Source organism: Vigna umbellata, chromosome 5, assembly GCF_029865625.1.
Source record: "Vigna umbellata cultivar VRB3 chromosome 5, Vumbellata_1.0, whole genome shotgun sequence".
NCBI classification, from domain to species: Eukaryota; Viridiplantae; Streptophyta; class Magnoliopsida; order Fabales; family Fabaceae; genus Vigna; species Vigna umbellata.
Genome location: NC_142169.1, coordinates 27,976,871 through 27,995,339, shown reverse-complemented (window position 1 = coordinate 27,995,339; position 18,469 = coordinate 27,976,871). Strand labels below are relative to the sequence as shown.

Here is an 18,469-nt window from a genome sequence, read left to right as displayed (position 1 = left end):
GGAACATCAGGATGGACAGCGAGTCTAAACTTATCCACAGTCATACTTTACTAAATTCAATAACCAATCAGAGTCGTTCCTCCTTGGAACGCTCGTTCAAATATCAATCTCATAATTTCACCCCATATATGGTTCGTTCATTTTATAATTCTCTCAATATCACATTTTCATTCTTTGTTACACTTCCATAAAAAGACGAACGTTAATTCACTGTATGGACGAACGCTATTTGAGATCAGGACGAACGCTATTTAAAACGGACGCTCGACATGAGGTCGAACGCTAATAAAGACTGACGCTCGACATGAGGTCGAACGCTATTAAAGACTGACGCTCGACGTGAGGTCGAACGCTATTAAAGACTGACGCTCGACATGAGGTCGAACGCTATTAAAGACTGACGCTCGACATGAGGTCGAACGCTATTAAAGACTGACGCTCGACATGAGGTCGAACGCTATTAAAGACTGACGCTCGACATGAGGTCGAACGCTATTAAAGACTGACGCTCGACATGAGGTCGAACGCTATTAAAGACTGACGCTCGACATGAGGTCGAACGCTATTAAAGACTGACGCTCGACAGAAGGCCGAACGCTTATTTACTCAAAGGGGGACGCTCGTTCTCGAGCAGAATTCTTTCCAAATGAAAGAATTCCATTTTAAAGTATCATAAGGAAAACCGAACGGTATAAGACCGTACAGTGACGAGCGTTAGTTAACAAAAGTAGGATTTACGTGCAGAATTATCAACCTTAGCCAATTTTTTTCAGATTTCAACATTTTAACCTAAACTTTATACTTCAAATGAATCTCAGATTTATGAACTTTACACTCTCACTTCCAGATTACTTCATATTCAATAATCAACATCTTAACAATTCATACATTATAGTATTCATCCATACGATTCAACCATGCATGCAGCTCAACAATCCAGAAAATCATATCAGTACATTCATAACAGCACAACAGGGCTCGTTCATGCAGATCAGAAAATCACGCATACAAAGATTTCATACAGACAACCTAATCATGCTTTCATACAATCATACACGTATAAATTTAAATATATGTAAGCTTCCCTTACCTGGATAGCAGTGATCTTCCAAAAGCACGATTCTAGGGTTTCCTCTAACCACTTCTACTCTCAAGTTTCGTTCCACAGTTCCCACGTAAAACTAAGACACCAAAACAATCAACCAAAACTCAGACCTAGAACCCATTCATGCAACCAACTAGGGTTCGCATGAGACCAGAAAAGGACGAAGCTTAAGACAGAAAAACTTACCAGTTCCGATCCAAGTTCTGTTCGGTCCAAATGAAAGGTCTCAACTGGACGAACACTCCTACGGTTCTGGAAAGTGAATCGGAGAAGAAGAAGATGAGTTATCGAAGAGAGAAGGTTACTGGTTCTAGAGAGAGATCAGAGAAGTTGGAAAATCTGATTCAGAGGAAGGAGATGAGTGATACAGGTGAGTGGAGGGTTTTTCGAAAACTCTTTTTGCTTAACTCACGTTTGTTTGAACGAACGTCTCCCTCGCTGACACCTGCATACCAAACTCAGAATTGGAAGCTTCCAACGTGACAAGTGTCGTGTGTGCATGCAGAGCTTAGTGCGCAATTAATGCACTGGACGTGTGTCGCGGCTCATTGATGGAAGCTACTAGGTGAATCAGCAGTATCATAATTACTGATTTGACATCTAATTACGTTTTAAAATTTTCCGGGATCTCACAGTTATTTTTATAATGTTGTTGGTTGAAATTTTCTTTAGCAACATCAATTGAAAGAGAAAAATGTAACTTCAAACTTAAACACAAATTATGCGAATTTTAAATGTTGAGTTATAATCCTAGTTTTAAAAAGTCGATTTGGCACGCTAGTTCACACACACACACAAGACTCAATTATTTGTAATTTATTACATTCTTGAAATATATCTTTCCAATTTTAAGATATTATCCATATGAGTATAGATGTCCTGTATAATCTCACAAATCTTATATTTTGGTCCAACATGAACAGTTGCAACACAGCAAGAACAAGAATCACGGACCACTCACAAAAACGGAGCCCAAGAGCAGCCTTCCTACAAATACAACAACCAAAAAAGAACGTCCAAACACGCCTTGTTCTACTGTTTACGAATCTAAGTCGTATTGCAAAATCTAAGACACAATAAAACAACCTCAATCTATGGTACAAAAACAAAACCAAAGGACAGGCAGGTATCTAGTCCGTACATACAATGCTTTTCTCATGGTCGGATATCTTTGGGCTTAAACATAAGTAATAATCGTCCGACAAACGTCACATATCATTTCACTGTTTTTCAGTGGGCTTCTTGGGCTCTTTTATTTCACTCTAGGCCTTTATTTTAGGCCCGAAAGTAAGTTGTATTTTTAAGGCTCACTTTCAAGTTTCCGTGGCAATTTCTTTCTGCACCTCCATTTCTTCCTGCACCCCATAAGCATGATGAAATGGTAGTTTTACAATGCCTCTTCTCTGACACTGGCCTCCGGCTGGGAACTAGTGCGAGGGCCACCGCTTGTAGTGAGGCGAACCGGAAGACTTCAAACCACTACCGTCTCCCAACCTTGACGGAGTTTCTCTTCATCAAAGAGGTCTGCTGCAAGCGCCACACTCCTAATGCGAGAACCTCACCTTCCACACCGATTACGACTACCTAGTCGGAGCCCTCACTGATGCCTTTATATTTTGAGCAGTGAATTGCAATTGGACCACCGTGACTTCACCGCCTTGTTGTGCTGTCTCTACTTCCACCGGCCAAACAGATTCAAGAGAATCGCGTCCATCTGAGGGCACCTCCATTGGCAGCTGCGCAAACATCGTTGGCGCTCCGGTGGCATAGATGAGGTGAAGAACGAGCGATGGTGTTGAGGAAAGAGCGAAGAAGATGAACATACAAAGGTGAGGTGTACACTGAGTCCAGAAATAATTTTTCGAATTGTAGAATCCGAAAAAGAATTTTTCTTGATATATTTGAAATTTGAAAATTTGTTCTAAATTACACATTTTTAGAATATATTTTTTAAACATATTTCAGAATGTATATTCCAAAATTTGTTTGCTAAATTTGAAAATAATTTTCTGACTACACAATCTAGAATTAAGTAAAAGAAAAGGTTAGTTTTATATTATAATTTGAATGAAGAATAATTTAGAGTTTATGAATTTTACTGGGAGCACAGAAAGAGAAAAGGGAGGTGCAGGAAGAAATAAGTTAGTGAAAGTTGGCGTTGTTTGAAATAATATTTGTTAGAGAATGAAAGGGAAGATGAAAGAATAATAAATAGGTGGGCCAAAAAATGATGAAATAGAAAAGAAAAATGAGAAAGCAGAATCCTTAGGAAAGTGTATTCCGTGGCCGTTATCCGGAAGGGCGTGCAGTTATGATTAAAAGTTAAGGAAAAGATAGAATGAGAGTGAAATAAACGGGGTCACATGCATAACGATGGGACTTGCAGAATGACCCAAGTCAAGGTTTGCGGGAGAAACAGGGTTCATGTTCCTACATGCAAAACAACCCACGAGTTTCTAGCCTTTTAGGGTTGCTAATTTCCATTTCTAAGTGCCTTTTGAATCATATGGTCAAGGAAGAGAGCGTGCTTTCCAATCATGCATTAGTGCCACAATAATTGGAGAGAAAGACATGAAATGAAATAGGTTGAACTAATAATGGAGAGACCATCATGATATCATACACGTAGATAACAATTATGCTGCAGGGGGAAGAGGGTTGCTTGAATCCTAAATTTGATGAGAGATGTATGACATTTGTTTCAGATCCATCCTGTAAAGTAAGTGAAGAATATTTGTTTTAGGAAGGAAAGATGATTATTATGATTAAGAAGTTTGGTAATGAATGGGTGGAAAAGAAAAGGGAATGGGAAATTATGGCGCACTGACAAGTGGTTGGAGAAGATAACCTAAAAATGGGTTATGATTAAAGAAAAGCATTGAATGATGGGAGTGACGTGGAAGACAGTGGAAGTGTGCAGTACTTTTATGAACAGGCACACGTGCGTATCCACGTGGGAAGTTGTGAGTGGGTGGTACAGAAAAACACGAGATGATGGGCACTCACATATTTCATTTCGTTGTAAAACAACAAACACACATCACACGTCACACTTACATTTCAACCTTGTCAGTTCTGCACGTGTTTCCCACTAGGTCTCCCTCCCTCCTTCTTCCTGTACTATTTACTGTTGGGCTTTTTCCCACTCCTATTTTTTAAAAGTTTAATACATTATTTATTTCTATTTAAAAGTTTTTTTTAAATAATCTTCCATTTTAAAAAAAATTCAATAAAATCTCATATTTTGTTAAAAAATATTCAATCCGATTTTTTTCACTCATATAGTTAAAAACATAATGGTACAAATGTCACTGTGGCATCTCATACACACGTGGCACACGTTAATAGGTGAACTTAAATGATTTTTTAATTTCAAAAAAAATCTATGCCACGTCATCATCAGCATCTTCAGACAAACTCTAATTTCTTCCAAGAAATCTTAGCCGCTGCACCATCCAGCGTCGTCATCGTCATCCTCGCCAACAGCCGTCCTCTCCAACGCATCACACGTCACCACCAAAGCTATGCGATGAGAACGCGAGAAACCCTAGGTCTTCACGACTTGCTTGTAGATCTGATTGTGGTTGCAGGTGGAGGCAAGCAGCGACACGATTAGTGGTGGAGAAGAGTGGCGATTCGTGATCTGCAGCAGCTGGCAATTTGGCCGGTGGTTAGTGGTGGACGATTCCTTAGTGGAGATTAGATGGTAATGCTGCTGGCGCGACGACAATTTGGCTGGTGCGAGGGTGAAAATGGTGAAGATTGGTGGTCGCGGCATAACAAGGGATTGCGTTGGGTGGTGGCGCGAGAACGAAGGTGAGATGCGAAGGTGATGGAGGTGCAACAGAAGGGAGAAGACGCTTTGGTGGTGGCGCGTGATGTGTTGGAGATTTTGGCTGTCGGCGAGGATGGGGGTGATGACGCTGGATGGTGCGGCGGCTAGGATTTCTTAGAGAGAAATTAGGGTTTGTTTGGAGATGATGATGATGTCGTGGCATTTGCACCGTTATGTTTTTAACGGCGTGAGCGGAAAGAACTAGATTGAACATTTTTTAACGAAATATGGAGTCTTACTAAACTTTTTTAAAAGGTAAGATTACTTTGAACCAAATCTCTAAAAATAGGGACGAAATAATGTATTAAACCTTTTCTAAACTATCACTTCCATTCCACACTTTTTTCACATATTTATTATTAGCCTAAAATATATTTTTAATTTCTAAATATAGATATCAAAATTATTATTTTTTATTTTGATATATTTCTAAATATATTTTTAACTTCTAAATATAGATATCTAATTTTTTTAATTTTGATATATTAAAAATAACAAATTTTTAATAAACATTATGTTGAAAAAAATGTGTATCAGTCACCCATCTATTTAAATTAATCATAGACAAATGTTGTGGAGAAAAAAGAGTGCCGCAAAAGTGGAGTATGTAATTAAAAAGAGTAAAATATATAATAAAACTTTCAAAAGTTGCAAGATAGAAAATATAACGATTTAAGTTACAATCTCAAATTCGTAAGTGATATAATTATGATCACTATATCATTCGTTTTAAAGCATATAATTCCGTCACAATTTTATCGTTAAAATATATTTAGAAGTTAGAAAAATAAAATAAGAATAAATATTTAAATTGATATTGACCTTTAGGTGATGTAAACCTTAGCACATTTGTATATAATTGAAGATGTGTTCAGATATGTTTGTTGCGTTTACCAATTGAGAACTCTATTTTCTCACGTTAGAAATTTTCCTGTAAAGCCTTCGAAACAATGTGAAAACTCCGTCGAAGGAGACAAAAGAAAAGGAAACAAACAGTATATCGCGGAGGCTATATATAGCGTCGAAAACATATTTTGGTCCGTTAGATCAATAATTGTTAGAATCAATGGTTAATTTCTTTTGTTTGTTTTTATTTTTATTTCATTTTCTCTTTATTTATTCTTCATTATATATGTCATCTACTATTTTCCTAACTAACTTGTTTAAGAATTAAAGTCGCTCCAATTTGACGCCTTCTTTAGCTAGCCTGATTTAAATTAGTATTTACTGCTTTCATATCACTGTATATATATAAAATAGGAAATCATCAAGATAAATCATTACTCATGATATTGTTTTTTCTTAAAATATTTATTTAAGAAACCAATGTTATTAAAATACTGATTTTATGTATCTTTTTCTTCAATTTTTTTATTTCTACTCAATATAAAATTTAGTTTTATACTTAAATTTCTATAAACAAGAAAATAATTGTTCCTTGTAAAAATATTCATTACATTACTAATATCATATTTCACTTTATAATAGTCCCTTTTTTCAAGCAAAATCGTCAAAGCTAGATCTGAAAAGTGTAGAAGCAGTCAAAACTATAGCAACAAGCACGTACATAGGGCTCTTAATGATTTCATACTACAGACCGAATTCTTGTGAGACAAGGCATAGTATTGAGACCGCAATAATTCAAGCTTATTTTAAATTTACGGAATTTAAAATGAATATCAACGAAAATTATAATGGAAAAAAACATCAAATTGCACTCACAGAGAAGAAAAATATAACTACACTTTTGCATATGGTAAAACCTCACAAATTTATCATATGCACATGGTTAAATCGAAGTCTATATTTAACTGTATGAATATAATTTTTCAAAAAGGGATGATATTTTTAAAAATATTTGTATATTTATAGGTTTTGTTTTTTAAAAAAATTGAAATTTATAGCTAAAAAAATATTTTCAAAATTGTCATCACATTATGATAGTTTTGATTCTTTAGATGACTTAAGTTTATATCAATACGAGCTTCTGTTTTTTAAATTGGTTACTGCATCATTATAGATTCCAATTATTTAAATAACTGGCGTCTATATCAATATAGGCTTCACAGTTGTACAGATATTTTAAAAGATGTCATTACATTTTGAAAGACTTTATTTTTTTTAATATTAAGAGTTATTAAAGTTTATGATCATGTAAATATTTTAAAAAATGTTCTTGTATCATTATAAACTTCAATTATTTAAAGAACTAAAATATATAAAAATATAAACTTAAGTAGTTGTGTAAATAATTTTAAAAATATCATTGTATTTTAATAGATTTCGTTTTTTTCTTAAAAACAAATTTATTAAGTAGAGTTAAATCACTTTTTTTATTAGCGATACCTAAAATTAGCTATTCCATTTTCAAAAACAAAATTACCTATTCCAAAATTACATTTTAAAAATCTATAAAGAATTAATCATTGCAGAGATAGATGGTTTGACGCGTGATTTTAGTAGGCTTTATATATTTGTGTGAGGGAAAAGAGACAAAAAGATTCCTTTAATTTTATTTTAAAAAGTTTAATGTAGAGAGATGTATATAGGATAGATAGAAGCACTTATAATTTCTCTTTCAATATAGGATAGGATTCCATTTTGAGTACACTTGGGTGTTTGAACACTTAGAAATCATTTAAACCCTGAATTATTTTCAACAAATACAAAAGAGGGTCGTTGAAATTTGAATAGGGAATCTAATTTTTAGAAAGCTGTTATCCAAAAGAGGCACAGATCAAATGGACAACGAATTTAAAAAGGGTCAGTCACGGAAAAGCATCAAACAAACACACGTTCGGAATGTGTACGTCTCATATCCTATATTTAATTTTATTTATAAATATGATGATATAACTCAAATCTTATTTATCGTCAATAATCTAAATATATAAAATAATCTTTAAATCTAATGTTTATACATTTACAGTAAAGTTAATTTTTTAATGTATATTATATATTATATATATATATATAATCTTTTTCTAACTAATTATTCATAAAAAAATAAAAAATTGATATTTAACTATTAAACAAATAACTAAAACCTTGTTTACACCCAATGATACCATGTAGAAGTTTGATAGGAAAGACATAATTACAAGATCATGACGCAGAGGTTTAGATTAGTAAATTCTAACCTTTTTCAAGTGCAAAGTATATAAAAATGATACCTTTTGCTTGTCAAATGATGGAATAAGATGCTATATAGAATGACTCTCTGACTTTTGTTTTGGGGTTATTAATGAAGTTATCTTCATTTATACAGTTTATGTGAACACCCTTACATGATTAATGCTGTAAAATTGTTATATCACTTTCTTTGAGAGTCCACTATGAATTGTCCATTCTATAATTATGTCAATAGGCTTTACACTATTTCATTAATTACTCCCACGTTCATACTTGGAAGGGAAGAAGGAAAATATATTATAGGAAAGAAAAGAGACCCAAAATTCTTTTAGATCCATTTAATATTATTTTTTACTATTTTATTTTATCTTTATGTAAATGGATGTTTAATACTATTTAACTCTGGATAAAATATTTATAAAAAATAAAATTTGTATTTGAAAAAAAAAAGTGAAAAATATTATGAAATAGATGTAAAAGAATTTTGGACGGGAGAATAAAATTTTGTTATTATAATTTGGTGCAAAGAGAGAAAAAAGAGTGAGAAGAGATGTGGGACCTGAGGGATGTAAAAGGAGAGAGCCCACAGTGCAGGAAAAGAGAAGTGAGGGCGCACGAGAGTCAGGGTCAGACTGAGGGCCAGAGGAGCACCTTGGCTGCTACCCACAACTCTTTTTTTTCTTCTCATTACGATTCTTGCTGTCTCCTCTTATGACCCCACTCCCTTCACTAATCCCCATCCACCCTACTATCCTACCTATTCCTATTCCTACCCCTACTCTGTCACACCATGCAAAGAGGGTTCTCTTCTGCTAAATATCAAGTAATCGGTGGAGGTAAAATACCATGGTATCATTGCTTTTGTGTCTCGTGAGGTAAAATAGTGTTTGGGTTCTGAGGGACCCAACTTCAACTTCATATTGAAAGGTTTTTTTTGATGGACATGTGTGTAATGTAACACATGTTTGAGTTGGTCCTAGGTAAGGTTAATCATATTCCTCACTAGCTTCAGAGTGGCGGAGGAGTAGGGGCTCAGCCATAAACCTAGCTAGATACTTTTTCTTCCCCCCCAACTCTTACTTCGTGGGTTTCAAAAGTTTGCAACAGATTTTTGTGGGGGAAACTTCCTTGAAATTTCAGAGTGGAAAAACTGTTTCCCTATCGATATGGGAAGGGTGGAACAGAAAATCTCTTTTCGATAAAAGGAAAAGAAAATGGCTAAGCTAATGATTTGAGAAAGCAACCAGACGTAAAGTTTGTTTCATGCTGAGTCATATTTTCACCTACGTAAAATGGTATTGATAACTTTCTTGCCGTGTCTTCTCGGGCTCTTCTTTTGTGACCCAGCCTTACTATTTAGCATCTAAAACACTAGTATTACGTAACGAAAAGTTCGTTAATTAATTGAAACTTAGAGTTTTATTTGTTGCCCGGATCGAAACATTTAAGCACAGACGACGGTGTGGGATTTGAGGACACAGAATATTATAGAAAAAGTGGAAAGTTAAAAAAGGGAATGGCGATGGAACCGAGGAAAAATAAAATTAAATTGAGGCTTGATCTTGTCTGATGTTTCCTTAGCACGAGGACCATTGTCTGAAAATTGACTAATCATGCATATTGGATTTTGAAGGTCTGGTTTGCATGATAATTGATGCATAAACAACTCATACATACATACATGCTCTACTGTTCTAAACTCTTCTTCAGTTTTGAACCTCTGCCGAGTCCTGCTAACCACACTGTATCACCACACAACAATCAAACGTTTTTTAACCTGTGTTCTTCTTTTCACATCGTTTGTAAGCAGGGCCAGGTGAAGGAAATTAAATTTGGATAGCTCAATTTCTTCCTATTAAATAAAGACAACAAATATATTTCTGCATACACGTGCAATGGTTTCACCGCAAATTGAAGTTGAGACAAACATCACGCCAAGTTAGTTTCCAATTGGTATCTTCCGTGAGAACTATGCATCGAAGAAGCAAAAGTTAGGAGCAGTGATTGATTACACTGGTTTGGTTCTCACCTACCACCCGAGATCTCTGATTATATATGGTAAAGTTTGTTTATAAAATCTGGGCAGATGAAATATAAAGACATGGTTCTATGCAAACAAAGAAATCAACAGTTGAATCCGATGATGCCCTGGATCATTACGACAACCAGTGAAAGCCCTTTTTTCCTCATTTGAAACTGAAAAAGACAAAACAAATTACTCTCAAGGAGAAAGATGGGGATGAATAGCGACTTAAGCTCCCAATGAGCTAACCAAACCTCCAACATTGTAACATATGTGCAAGTTTGAGAGCGTCTTGACACGTGAAAAAGAAGATCTACTCAATAGTGGTTGCGAAAGTTGAAACAGATCTAATCTCTTTCACATGTTAGCTGGACGTAATTACACAGAATGCAATAATAATCCTATTAGAAAAAGTAACAATTTGCAGTGTGACATAGTAGTAATATAGTACCCTCTTTATGTTACAATGATAGAGAAAGGGATGGATGATACTGTGGCAGGCCTTGGTATTATTATGTCTCACCACGCTCATGCCAACACAAAAGCATGGCGATGCAGCGGCGAAGAATGTAGAATTTGGCACGCTGTTTCTTGACCAAGTGACTGCACTTTTGGCCAAAAGACTTGCAAGGATCACAAGCTTCTTGCTGCTGCTGCTGCTGTTGCTGCTGCTGCTGCAGCTGAATATTTTGGCTTGTGTTGCTTTCCTTCACTGCCATGAATGATTTTGTTCTGGAAAGTAGTGTACTGATCCTGATTTGGCACCATAAAGCAGTAAATATAGTGGTGGAAACATGGTAGCTAAGGTTTCCACTAGGTATTTATATAGCAGAGTAGACATCTATTTGGGCAAGATGGGAAGCTAGTAATTCTGGGTCTTCTAGATCAAGTATGGACTGTTACTATTACAAAACCACCAGTTGTCAGAAGCGTATGAAAATAGAATGGGCCAAGGTTGCTACATATTTTACCCTCCTAGCTACTAATTCCTCCTCCAATCTCAATGTTTTTATTGTTTTTAGGGAGGGACCTAGAGGGATAAAGTTAAAAGGAACAGAAATCAAATAACTGATTTACTCTCATGCACAAGTTTCTCATCTTATTCTTTATAAATACTAGATAAGATACAAAACAAAAGAATGTGATGTTAAATTGGACAATATAGTAATAACCTTATATTAGATTTGTGGGATTAAAAGCTAACGTTGGATTGAGTACTTAGAACTAACATACTTGCCCACTGGGAAGGACACAAGCACTGGTCCAGGCTATGTGTATGCCTCATATATGCAATAAGACAGACAGAGGTAGCGGAAACGACCCATCTATAGTGTCTGTGAGGTCCCTAAGGATTGTTTTTTGTTCTTAAAATGTTGTGGGTGTAAGCATAATAGAGGTTATCTTTTCTTCTTGTTTCAATGTTGTTTGGGGAAATTGTGACATGAAATTTCCTTCATCAAGCATACATATGTAATGTCCGGGTCATTGCTCACACTTGCTACATCATGTCTAAGGCGTGCACAACTATTCACATTTTGGAATTTCCAGATTCCTTTCTTTTTCTTCTGTTCATTTTCCACTGCCAGGAGAACATAAAGTGAAAAGGGTGCAACTTCGATTGTTTATGAACTTAATTATAGCTTCATTTGGGTCACCGTGTTCCTTTTCGTGCCTGCAGTGTACCCTTAAAATGATATCATAAAGCAAAATCTGAAGGGATTGGTGAATGTTGACAGCTTTGTACCTATGCTTGTATCAAGAACTTAGCATCCCGTTTACTATTTTTGCTAAAGAGATTATGAGAATGGAATTAGACAATAAAGTTAGATGCACAGGTTGGGTTTTGGTTTTATTTCGTGACGTCAACATTTAATTAAACAGAGGTCCACTTCACGGGACCTATCTTGTGTTAAGCCTGTCTTTGATCACTTTTTTGTGTTTCAAGATACCTTTTCTATGAGAGGTCTTCATCTAACGTAATCTAACTCAATTAAACTTCATGATCATCACCGTCATTCTTTAAAAAAGATTCATACGTTTCCGTTTTAAGGATGTAACATAAGTCCTAGTTCTGGAGAAAGATACAAGAAAATAAACCAAGCAGTGCTATTTGCAAAGCCACTTGTTCATTTCCTTCCACATGTGTCATTTTGTCGTTTAAGTGTCGCTAATGTGTCACTCACATGTCGTTTACCATATCAAATTAATCCGTTTGTTTTGTAAAGGAAGAAATATCTCATAGTTTTCAATAAAAAAAAAAGGTGCTCTTTTTAATGCATGTGTGTGGTTCTGATTAATTCAAGGACATATGTCAACGAATCAAAACCAGTCTTATTAAAAGCAATTTTTCCAGGCTCTAAATCAATCAGGCCCTTAATAATTAATTCGTGTTGTTCTGCATGTGCTTATATCATTTCTCAATAACTGGCAAATTACTTTTATAAAACATACTTTTTTTCTTCTGAAGCTTGCTTTCCTAATGACAGCAACAAAATTTGAACTTAAAATCTCATAAAATACCTAGCCCCACCAGAAGAAATGGCGTGTAAAAATCTAGTTAGTATAATTTTTTTTAAGCGTATTTAGGTAGAAGCGTAAATGACTCTAGTAGTAAAACTTATAAACCCTACCATATATATTTGTAGAGGTTCAGTTAATACGGATTGAAAAGATCTGCAGCCACATATCCCCTTTTCTCATGAAATTTGCAAAAGCAAACTTTTCTGGTAGCAAAAGGCATTTGGGTTTTTAGAGCACTTGTTCTTTTGAACTAATCAATTTATTCAGAAGAAGTTTTTGTTCATAATTAACTTTTTGAATTGATTTGTATAGCATTTTTTTTTTTAATTATGTAACTCCTACCATGTTTACAAGTCATTAGGATATGCTTGAACAAATTTCTATACATAAACTTTAAAGAGAAAAAGAAAATAAAATGAACTTCTGCATAACTTAAAATTATCGTTTTGTTAAGTTAACTTCTTTTAAAATAATTAAAAAAATATTCTACAAACCAACATGCCTACAAACAGATTTTAATTTATGAAAAAGTTAATTCGAATTAATATTTTTCATACTTTCTTTTCTTCTAAAACCTTTAGGAAGAAATTTGTTTAAGTAGACTCTTAACCATAAATTGATTTGTATAAATGAATTTAAAGAGAGATATATCGATTATCTAAATTGCCTGTTAGCTTCTTTTTCTCGTAATTTATACTGAAATGGTTGATATGCTACAGCTTATATTGGTATTATGAGCTCCCTCTCCTGTGTAAAAAAGATACAGCTTAGTTCGTTCCAGTGCAATATATATCTCTCTCTTCATTTATAAGCAAATAAAAAATCCAATGTGATTCCACCTATATATTACAGCAGTTTAAATCAAAATATGTTTTTCTTTTCGTTGGCATTGATTTGGCTTCTCAATTTTTACAAACTGCACAAGCTTTTTTAGATCTTCAATTTTCTTCAATCCCAAATAGGTACCCGGTTCATCCTCAATTATCACGGTGTCAGCTTTCTCTTCAAAGAGCTTGCTTGATCTAGTCATTTTGCTTTTGCACTTGGCCAGAAAAAAATGTCACAGAGAAGTAAGATGAACTGCATAATCTTGGTGTCTACTTGTCTATATAAGCAAGTCTATGTATGCGTCAAGTCCTTCACTTTCAAGACACTCCTTGAGCTTGGACAATGCTCGGCTCTCCAACTGTCGGACCCTTTCCTTGGTCAAACCAAAAACCTTGCCAATATCTGACAACGTTTTTTCCTTGCCATCTTCAATACCAAATCTTAGCCTGATTATGCTCTTTTCTTTAGGGCTTAACATATTTAGGAGGTTGTGCACATGCCTCCGCATTAGCTGTTTTGAAACACACACATCTGGGATCTCGATTGTTGAGTCTGCAGTAATCTCCTGCAATCGTAATAAAATTGGGATCAATAACGGAAGAGGGCTTATTCTAACCATAACCAATCCTCCAACATTAGGAGACCAACTTAACGGAAGAGATTGATGGACACTAGCACACAAGCTCGAATCAAATATAGGGAGCACATGAAAAAGATTATGTAATATTCCCAACCAAGGCAAATGACTAGCCACTTCAATCAATACAAGCGAATTTTAGACAGTCAGTAGTCTCTGAGTCAACATAGCCCATATATAGTGGGGATTAACTTTAATATGGAACCAAATAGAGTTCAGTGACCAAGAGTCTATTCATTATTTCCGACGTACTCACTCCATTCCTAAATATACGACATTTTTTTAGATTTTTGTCCCTTTCTACAAGACTTATTTCACGTTCTCCTTTACATGAATTAATTTTTACGAAAATATTCTTCATTATTTTAGTCCATAAATAATAATGTCATTGTCTCTTTCTATCTCCTATGAATATCAGAGAATTTCGAGTTCTGTTTTGAATATCAGAGAATTTCGAGTTCTGTTTTGAAAATTATTTAAGGGTAAATGGAAAACAATTACAATTATGAACAAATTTAATGTTACTAACTAAATTAGCCAACTTTTTTAATATATGTTAATCAGTTAAAAGAATGTAGAACTTTTATTTTCCCTGTTTTTAAATTTTAGATCTAATAAATCATATCACAGGAGAAAAACAAATTTACTTAAAGGCCTTACCTGGAAAGTTGTCTCTTGGTCCGCCCACACAGTTTGCTGCATGGAAATTGGATTTCTTGAAGCAAATAGTAAAGTTTCCAACTTGTCTATTGTAATTCCCACCCTTCTTGCTAATTCTTCTTTGGATGGGTTAATGTTTCCCTCCTGAATGAATGATTTTTTTGCTTCTATGACCTTGCCCAAAAGTCTATACAAATTCTCCTGATCAAATAATCATTCCATGTTGTGTAAATAGAGTTGTTGCTTGTTACACAGATGATATATTATTAAAAAGTTAATGCAGAAGTAACAGTTATTTATTATTAGTCAACATGCAACAATTTAAATAATAACGACACTGCAGAAGGAGTTAGGTTAAATTTGGCTAACTAGATTATAAAGAAATATACACATTGTTTTTACCGGTATACGGATAGTCCTGGAATGCAGAAATATCGCCTTCCTTATTGAATGCCTTATCCACCAGTATGCGTAAGTACCAAATCGGCAACCAGCTCCTGGTTTAAATTTGTCAATGCTCTTCATAAGACCCGTACTTCCCTCCTAAAATGTCACCAGGAAAGGAATGCCAAGATGTAGTGGCTAATTATGTATTAAGATAATGATTGCAACATTTTTCAAAAGAAATAAAAGATATCCTTTAGCCAAATCAAATTTTGCCAGATATTTATCTTATGGTTTTTCTGTTCAACATAATGTCAAGCCATACATGGAAAACGAAGTATTAAGAATTAACAATAACAACTATGCAACAGTCCAGACATAAAAACTTTGATAGTGGGGAATGGCGACTTTTAATTTCTTAGAGGCTATACCTGAAATAAGTCCTGAAGGCTGAGACCACGTCCCTGATAATGTTTAGCAATGTGAACTACCATGCGCATATTGCCATGAAACAGCTTTTCTTTGCTTCTGTTAACACAATGAAGCTGTGTCTGCAGGGCACAACAACTAAGGCCCAAGACATCAGCCCATTCAGCTAAAGTTGGTTCCCGTCTTAACTGAGATTGAAGCCTGATCTTTACTTCTTCCAATCTTGAGAAATCCTGTTAAACATTCTACGTTATGGAAAAATAACCTTCATAGAACATAACGTGCATTTAAAAAAGATATGGAGTTTCGAGTGACACCTGAAGCTGAGTAATCAATTGACACTCTTCTTCACGGGTCAAAAGTTGCCTTGATTCAGGACCCGACAAGAACATGCGCAGGGGGTCATTTTGATCAAATCCTTCATTTAATTTCTTTTCTAAACGTAGCTTTCTCTGTACAAAAGATTTTCTGTCAAGGTAACTTTCTTCGTCAAGAAGATTTGACTTTGATGCTTTTCTCTGTTTAGATCGTCTTTCTATAATCCGTGTTGATCTCACAATTTTATTCCTTTTCAGTGAAGAGTCAGCCAAACTTGTGGAGGCCAAACTGAATGACATACTTTAGCCATTACTCTCAAAAGCAAATTATCCTATAAACAGAATAAACAAATTGAGGATGTCAATGGCAATGAGAAAGATAAAACTAACCCAAAAGAAAGTGGATCATCATCATCATCAACTCCAACTGATGAAGCCGCTTGCTTTGAGGCTGACAAAGCTTGCTGAGCAAGAGAAACCGCATTCCTTGGCAGACCATCTGCAGGCCTCTCTGAATCGTTATCAACAGGCTGAAGAGTCAAAGAAGCAGCAATTTCCCTAGTAGGATAACAAGTCAGTCTGCAATAGGTACATGCACCCTTTAAGAAGACAACCTTGGACATGCAAAAACTTAGCAATTACAACAGATGAAGTTAACATGAGGTTGCAATTCAATTTATTTTACATGTTCTGTAAATGAGACCGGAGATGCAACTGGTGAACAAAATCATGCACTAACTGATCAGGATTTCCTGTGTTGCATTTCTCTTGAACTGAGGACATATCCATCTGCCTTGTATTTAACGTTGCCTTCAGTAAAAGCAAAGGGGTAATGAATTAGTTGTTAACATGAACAAAAAAAGGGATCATTACATCCAAAAAAATTAAAAGCCCCTCTAAGAAAACAAGTAAAGACTATGAAGCACATAAATGATACTTGTATCATATGTGATACACATCCATTAAGGTAATATGATAATTCCAAAAATACACAGAATATACATGTATATGCACAAAAATCCATAAAACATAATAAATATATAATAGCAATCCCACAAATCCAAATTAAGAATATAACATACTGGTTGGACTATATTGAAAGCAAAATAAAATTATAATATATAAATGTATGTAAATATCTTTTTACAAGTTGGTTTTCTGAGATTAGGTTAAGCTTAAAATTTACTTTCAAAGAATTATAAGTCATACATCACTTCCTACTGCTTACAAATAGAAATAATATGATTTGTTGAGATCAGAAAGCTTTTATTTTATGCTCAACAAGGGTCAATGCTTCCATGTTTCTATAGTGTAAATGCTTCTATGTCTTATATGTGGATATATTAGATCTTCCTAACTGTTTTTAAGGCTTGGATACTTCAGGAAACGATAATATATCCAAGAATATAGATATTAGATAAATACCGAACATGGATGTTTAAAGCATACAAAGTGTTAGCATTTTATAAAACACTCTTATTAATAGTCTATTTATATAAATTTCTCTAAAAGAATTTTTAGGAGAAGAAAATAAAGAAAAATGCAAAAAAAATCTCAAGTTAAAATTAATTTATAAAGTGTTAGCATTTTATAAAACACTCTTATTATTAGTCTGTTTATATAAATATCTCTAAAAGAATTTTTAGGACAAGAAAATAAAGAAAAAATGCAAAAAGAATCTCAAGTTACAATTAATTTATACAGACGCCAATCTTTAAAATTCTTTTTATATTAATCCTCTAAAAAGTTTATATTTTAACTTGTACACTAGTTTATTTTAAGCTTATAGAGAAACTTTTTTTCATTTCTATTTATTTTTCTTATTTTCTTCTATAAACTATAAACAAGCCCAAGAATGCAGAAATTGGTATATATTAAAAAAAAAAACGAACCTCCTTATTATACGCGTGCAGTAGGGGCCTATACTCCTCACGCTGTTCTTGTAAGAGAACAGAGGTAGGAAAATGCCGAGCTGTAGAACTAGAAGACCAGGATGCAACTGCTGGAGCAGCTTGTTCATGAAGCATCATAACTGCACACAGTTTTCAACTCAATGAAATCCCACAAGACGGTAGAACGAGAAAATTACTTAGCAGGTATAGTACCCGTAAAACCCTCAATTTACACTATCTCAACTAACAGCTTGTGAGAAAATAATTTGAAAAACAGAGGCATTTGTGAAATGAATATCTAAGGGAAACAAAATCATTCGATTTTCAATTGAAAGAAGGTTACCTGAAGGCGAAGAAGAGGAAGGAAACGGTGGAGAGGAAGAGAACATGGTCTTAGACACACTCAATTACTTTCTTCTCTTCTCCCTTTGTATGAACTGTGTCTCCAATTTCCAGTTTCTATGGAGGAATTGCAATTGCAACAGATAATGTTGACAAAATTAAAATATCTCTGGAGAGAAAAAAAAAAGTAAGAAGCTTAAGGCCTTTTTTATTTTCTAGTTTTCTGTTTATGTCATTAAGTGTAACCCTATTGTCACGGAGGAAATACCTTTTTTTTAAGAAAATAAAAAAGACACCCATAGTTTCCGCCGAAGCCCAATTTTTAATTCCTGAAGGGCTTTTACTTCCTGCACCTCCATAATATT

At 34.4% G+C, this 18,469-nt stretch overlaps 2 protein-coding genes across 3 annotated transcripts; both read right to left on the bottom strand.

Moving 5' to 3' along the window:
* Positions 1-9,702: 9,702 nt before the first annotated feature.
* LOC124825049 (small polypeptide DEVIL 16-like) lies at positions 9,703-11,109 on the bottom strand. The gene has a single exon (XM_047297590.2). It carries the CDS (start codon positions 10,812-10,814, stop codon positions 10,608-10,610), a length of 207 nt encoding a protein of 68 aa, XP_047153546.1. The 5' UTR covers positions 10,815-11,109; the 3' UTR covers positions 9,703-10,607.
* A 2,281-nt stretch (positions 11,110-13,390) lies between these two features.
* Positions 13,391-18,325, bottom strand: LOC124825055 (RNA polymerase sigma factor sigF, chloroplastic-like). Of its 2 annotated transcripts, none has more exons than XM_088091404.1 (9): positions 18,106-18,325; positions 17,763-17,902; positions 16,556-16,680; positions 16,261-16,428; positions 15,871-16,159; positions 15,556-15,786; positions 15,143-15,283; positions 14,741-14,941; positions 13,391-14,008 (listed from the first exon to the last, which is right to left on the bottom strand). In XM_088091404.1, the coding sequence occupies exons 1-9, from the start codon at positions 18,149-18,151 to the stop codon at positions 13,721-13,723; spliced, it is 1,629 nt and encodes a 542-aa protein (XP_087947530.1). In that variant the 5' UTR covers positions 18,152-18,325; the 3' UTR covers positions 13,391-13,720. The 2 variants fall into 2 exon arrangements, with proteins under 2 accessions (XP_087947530.1, XP_087947529.1); XM_088091403.1 differs by having other exon boundaries at positions 16,261-16,449; positions 18,106-18,324.
* Positions 18,326-18,469: the final 144 nt, after the last annotated feature.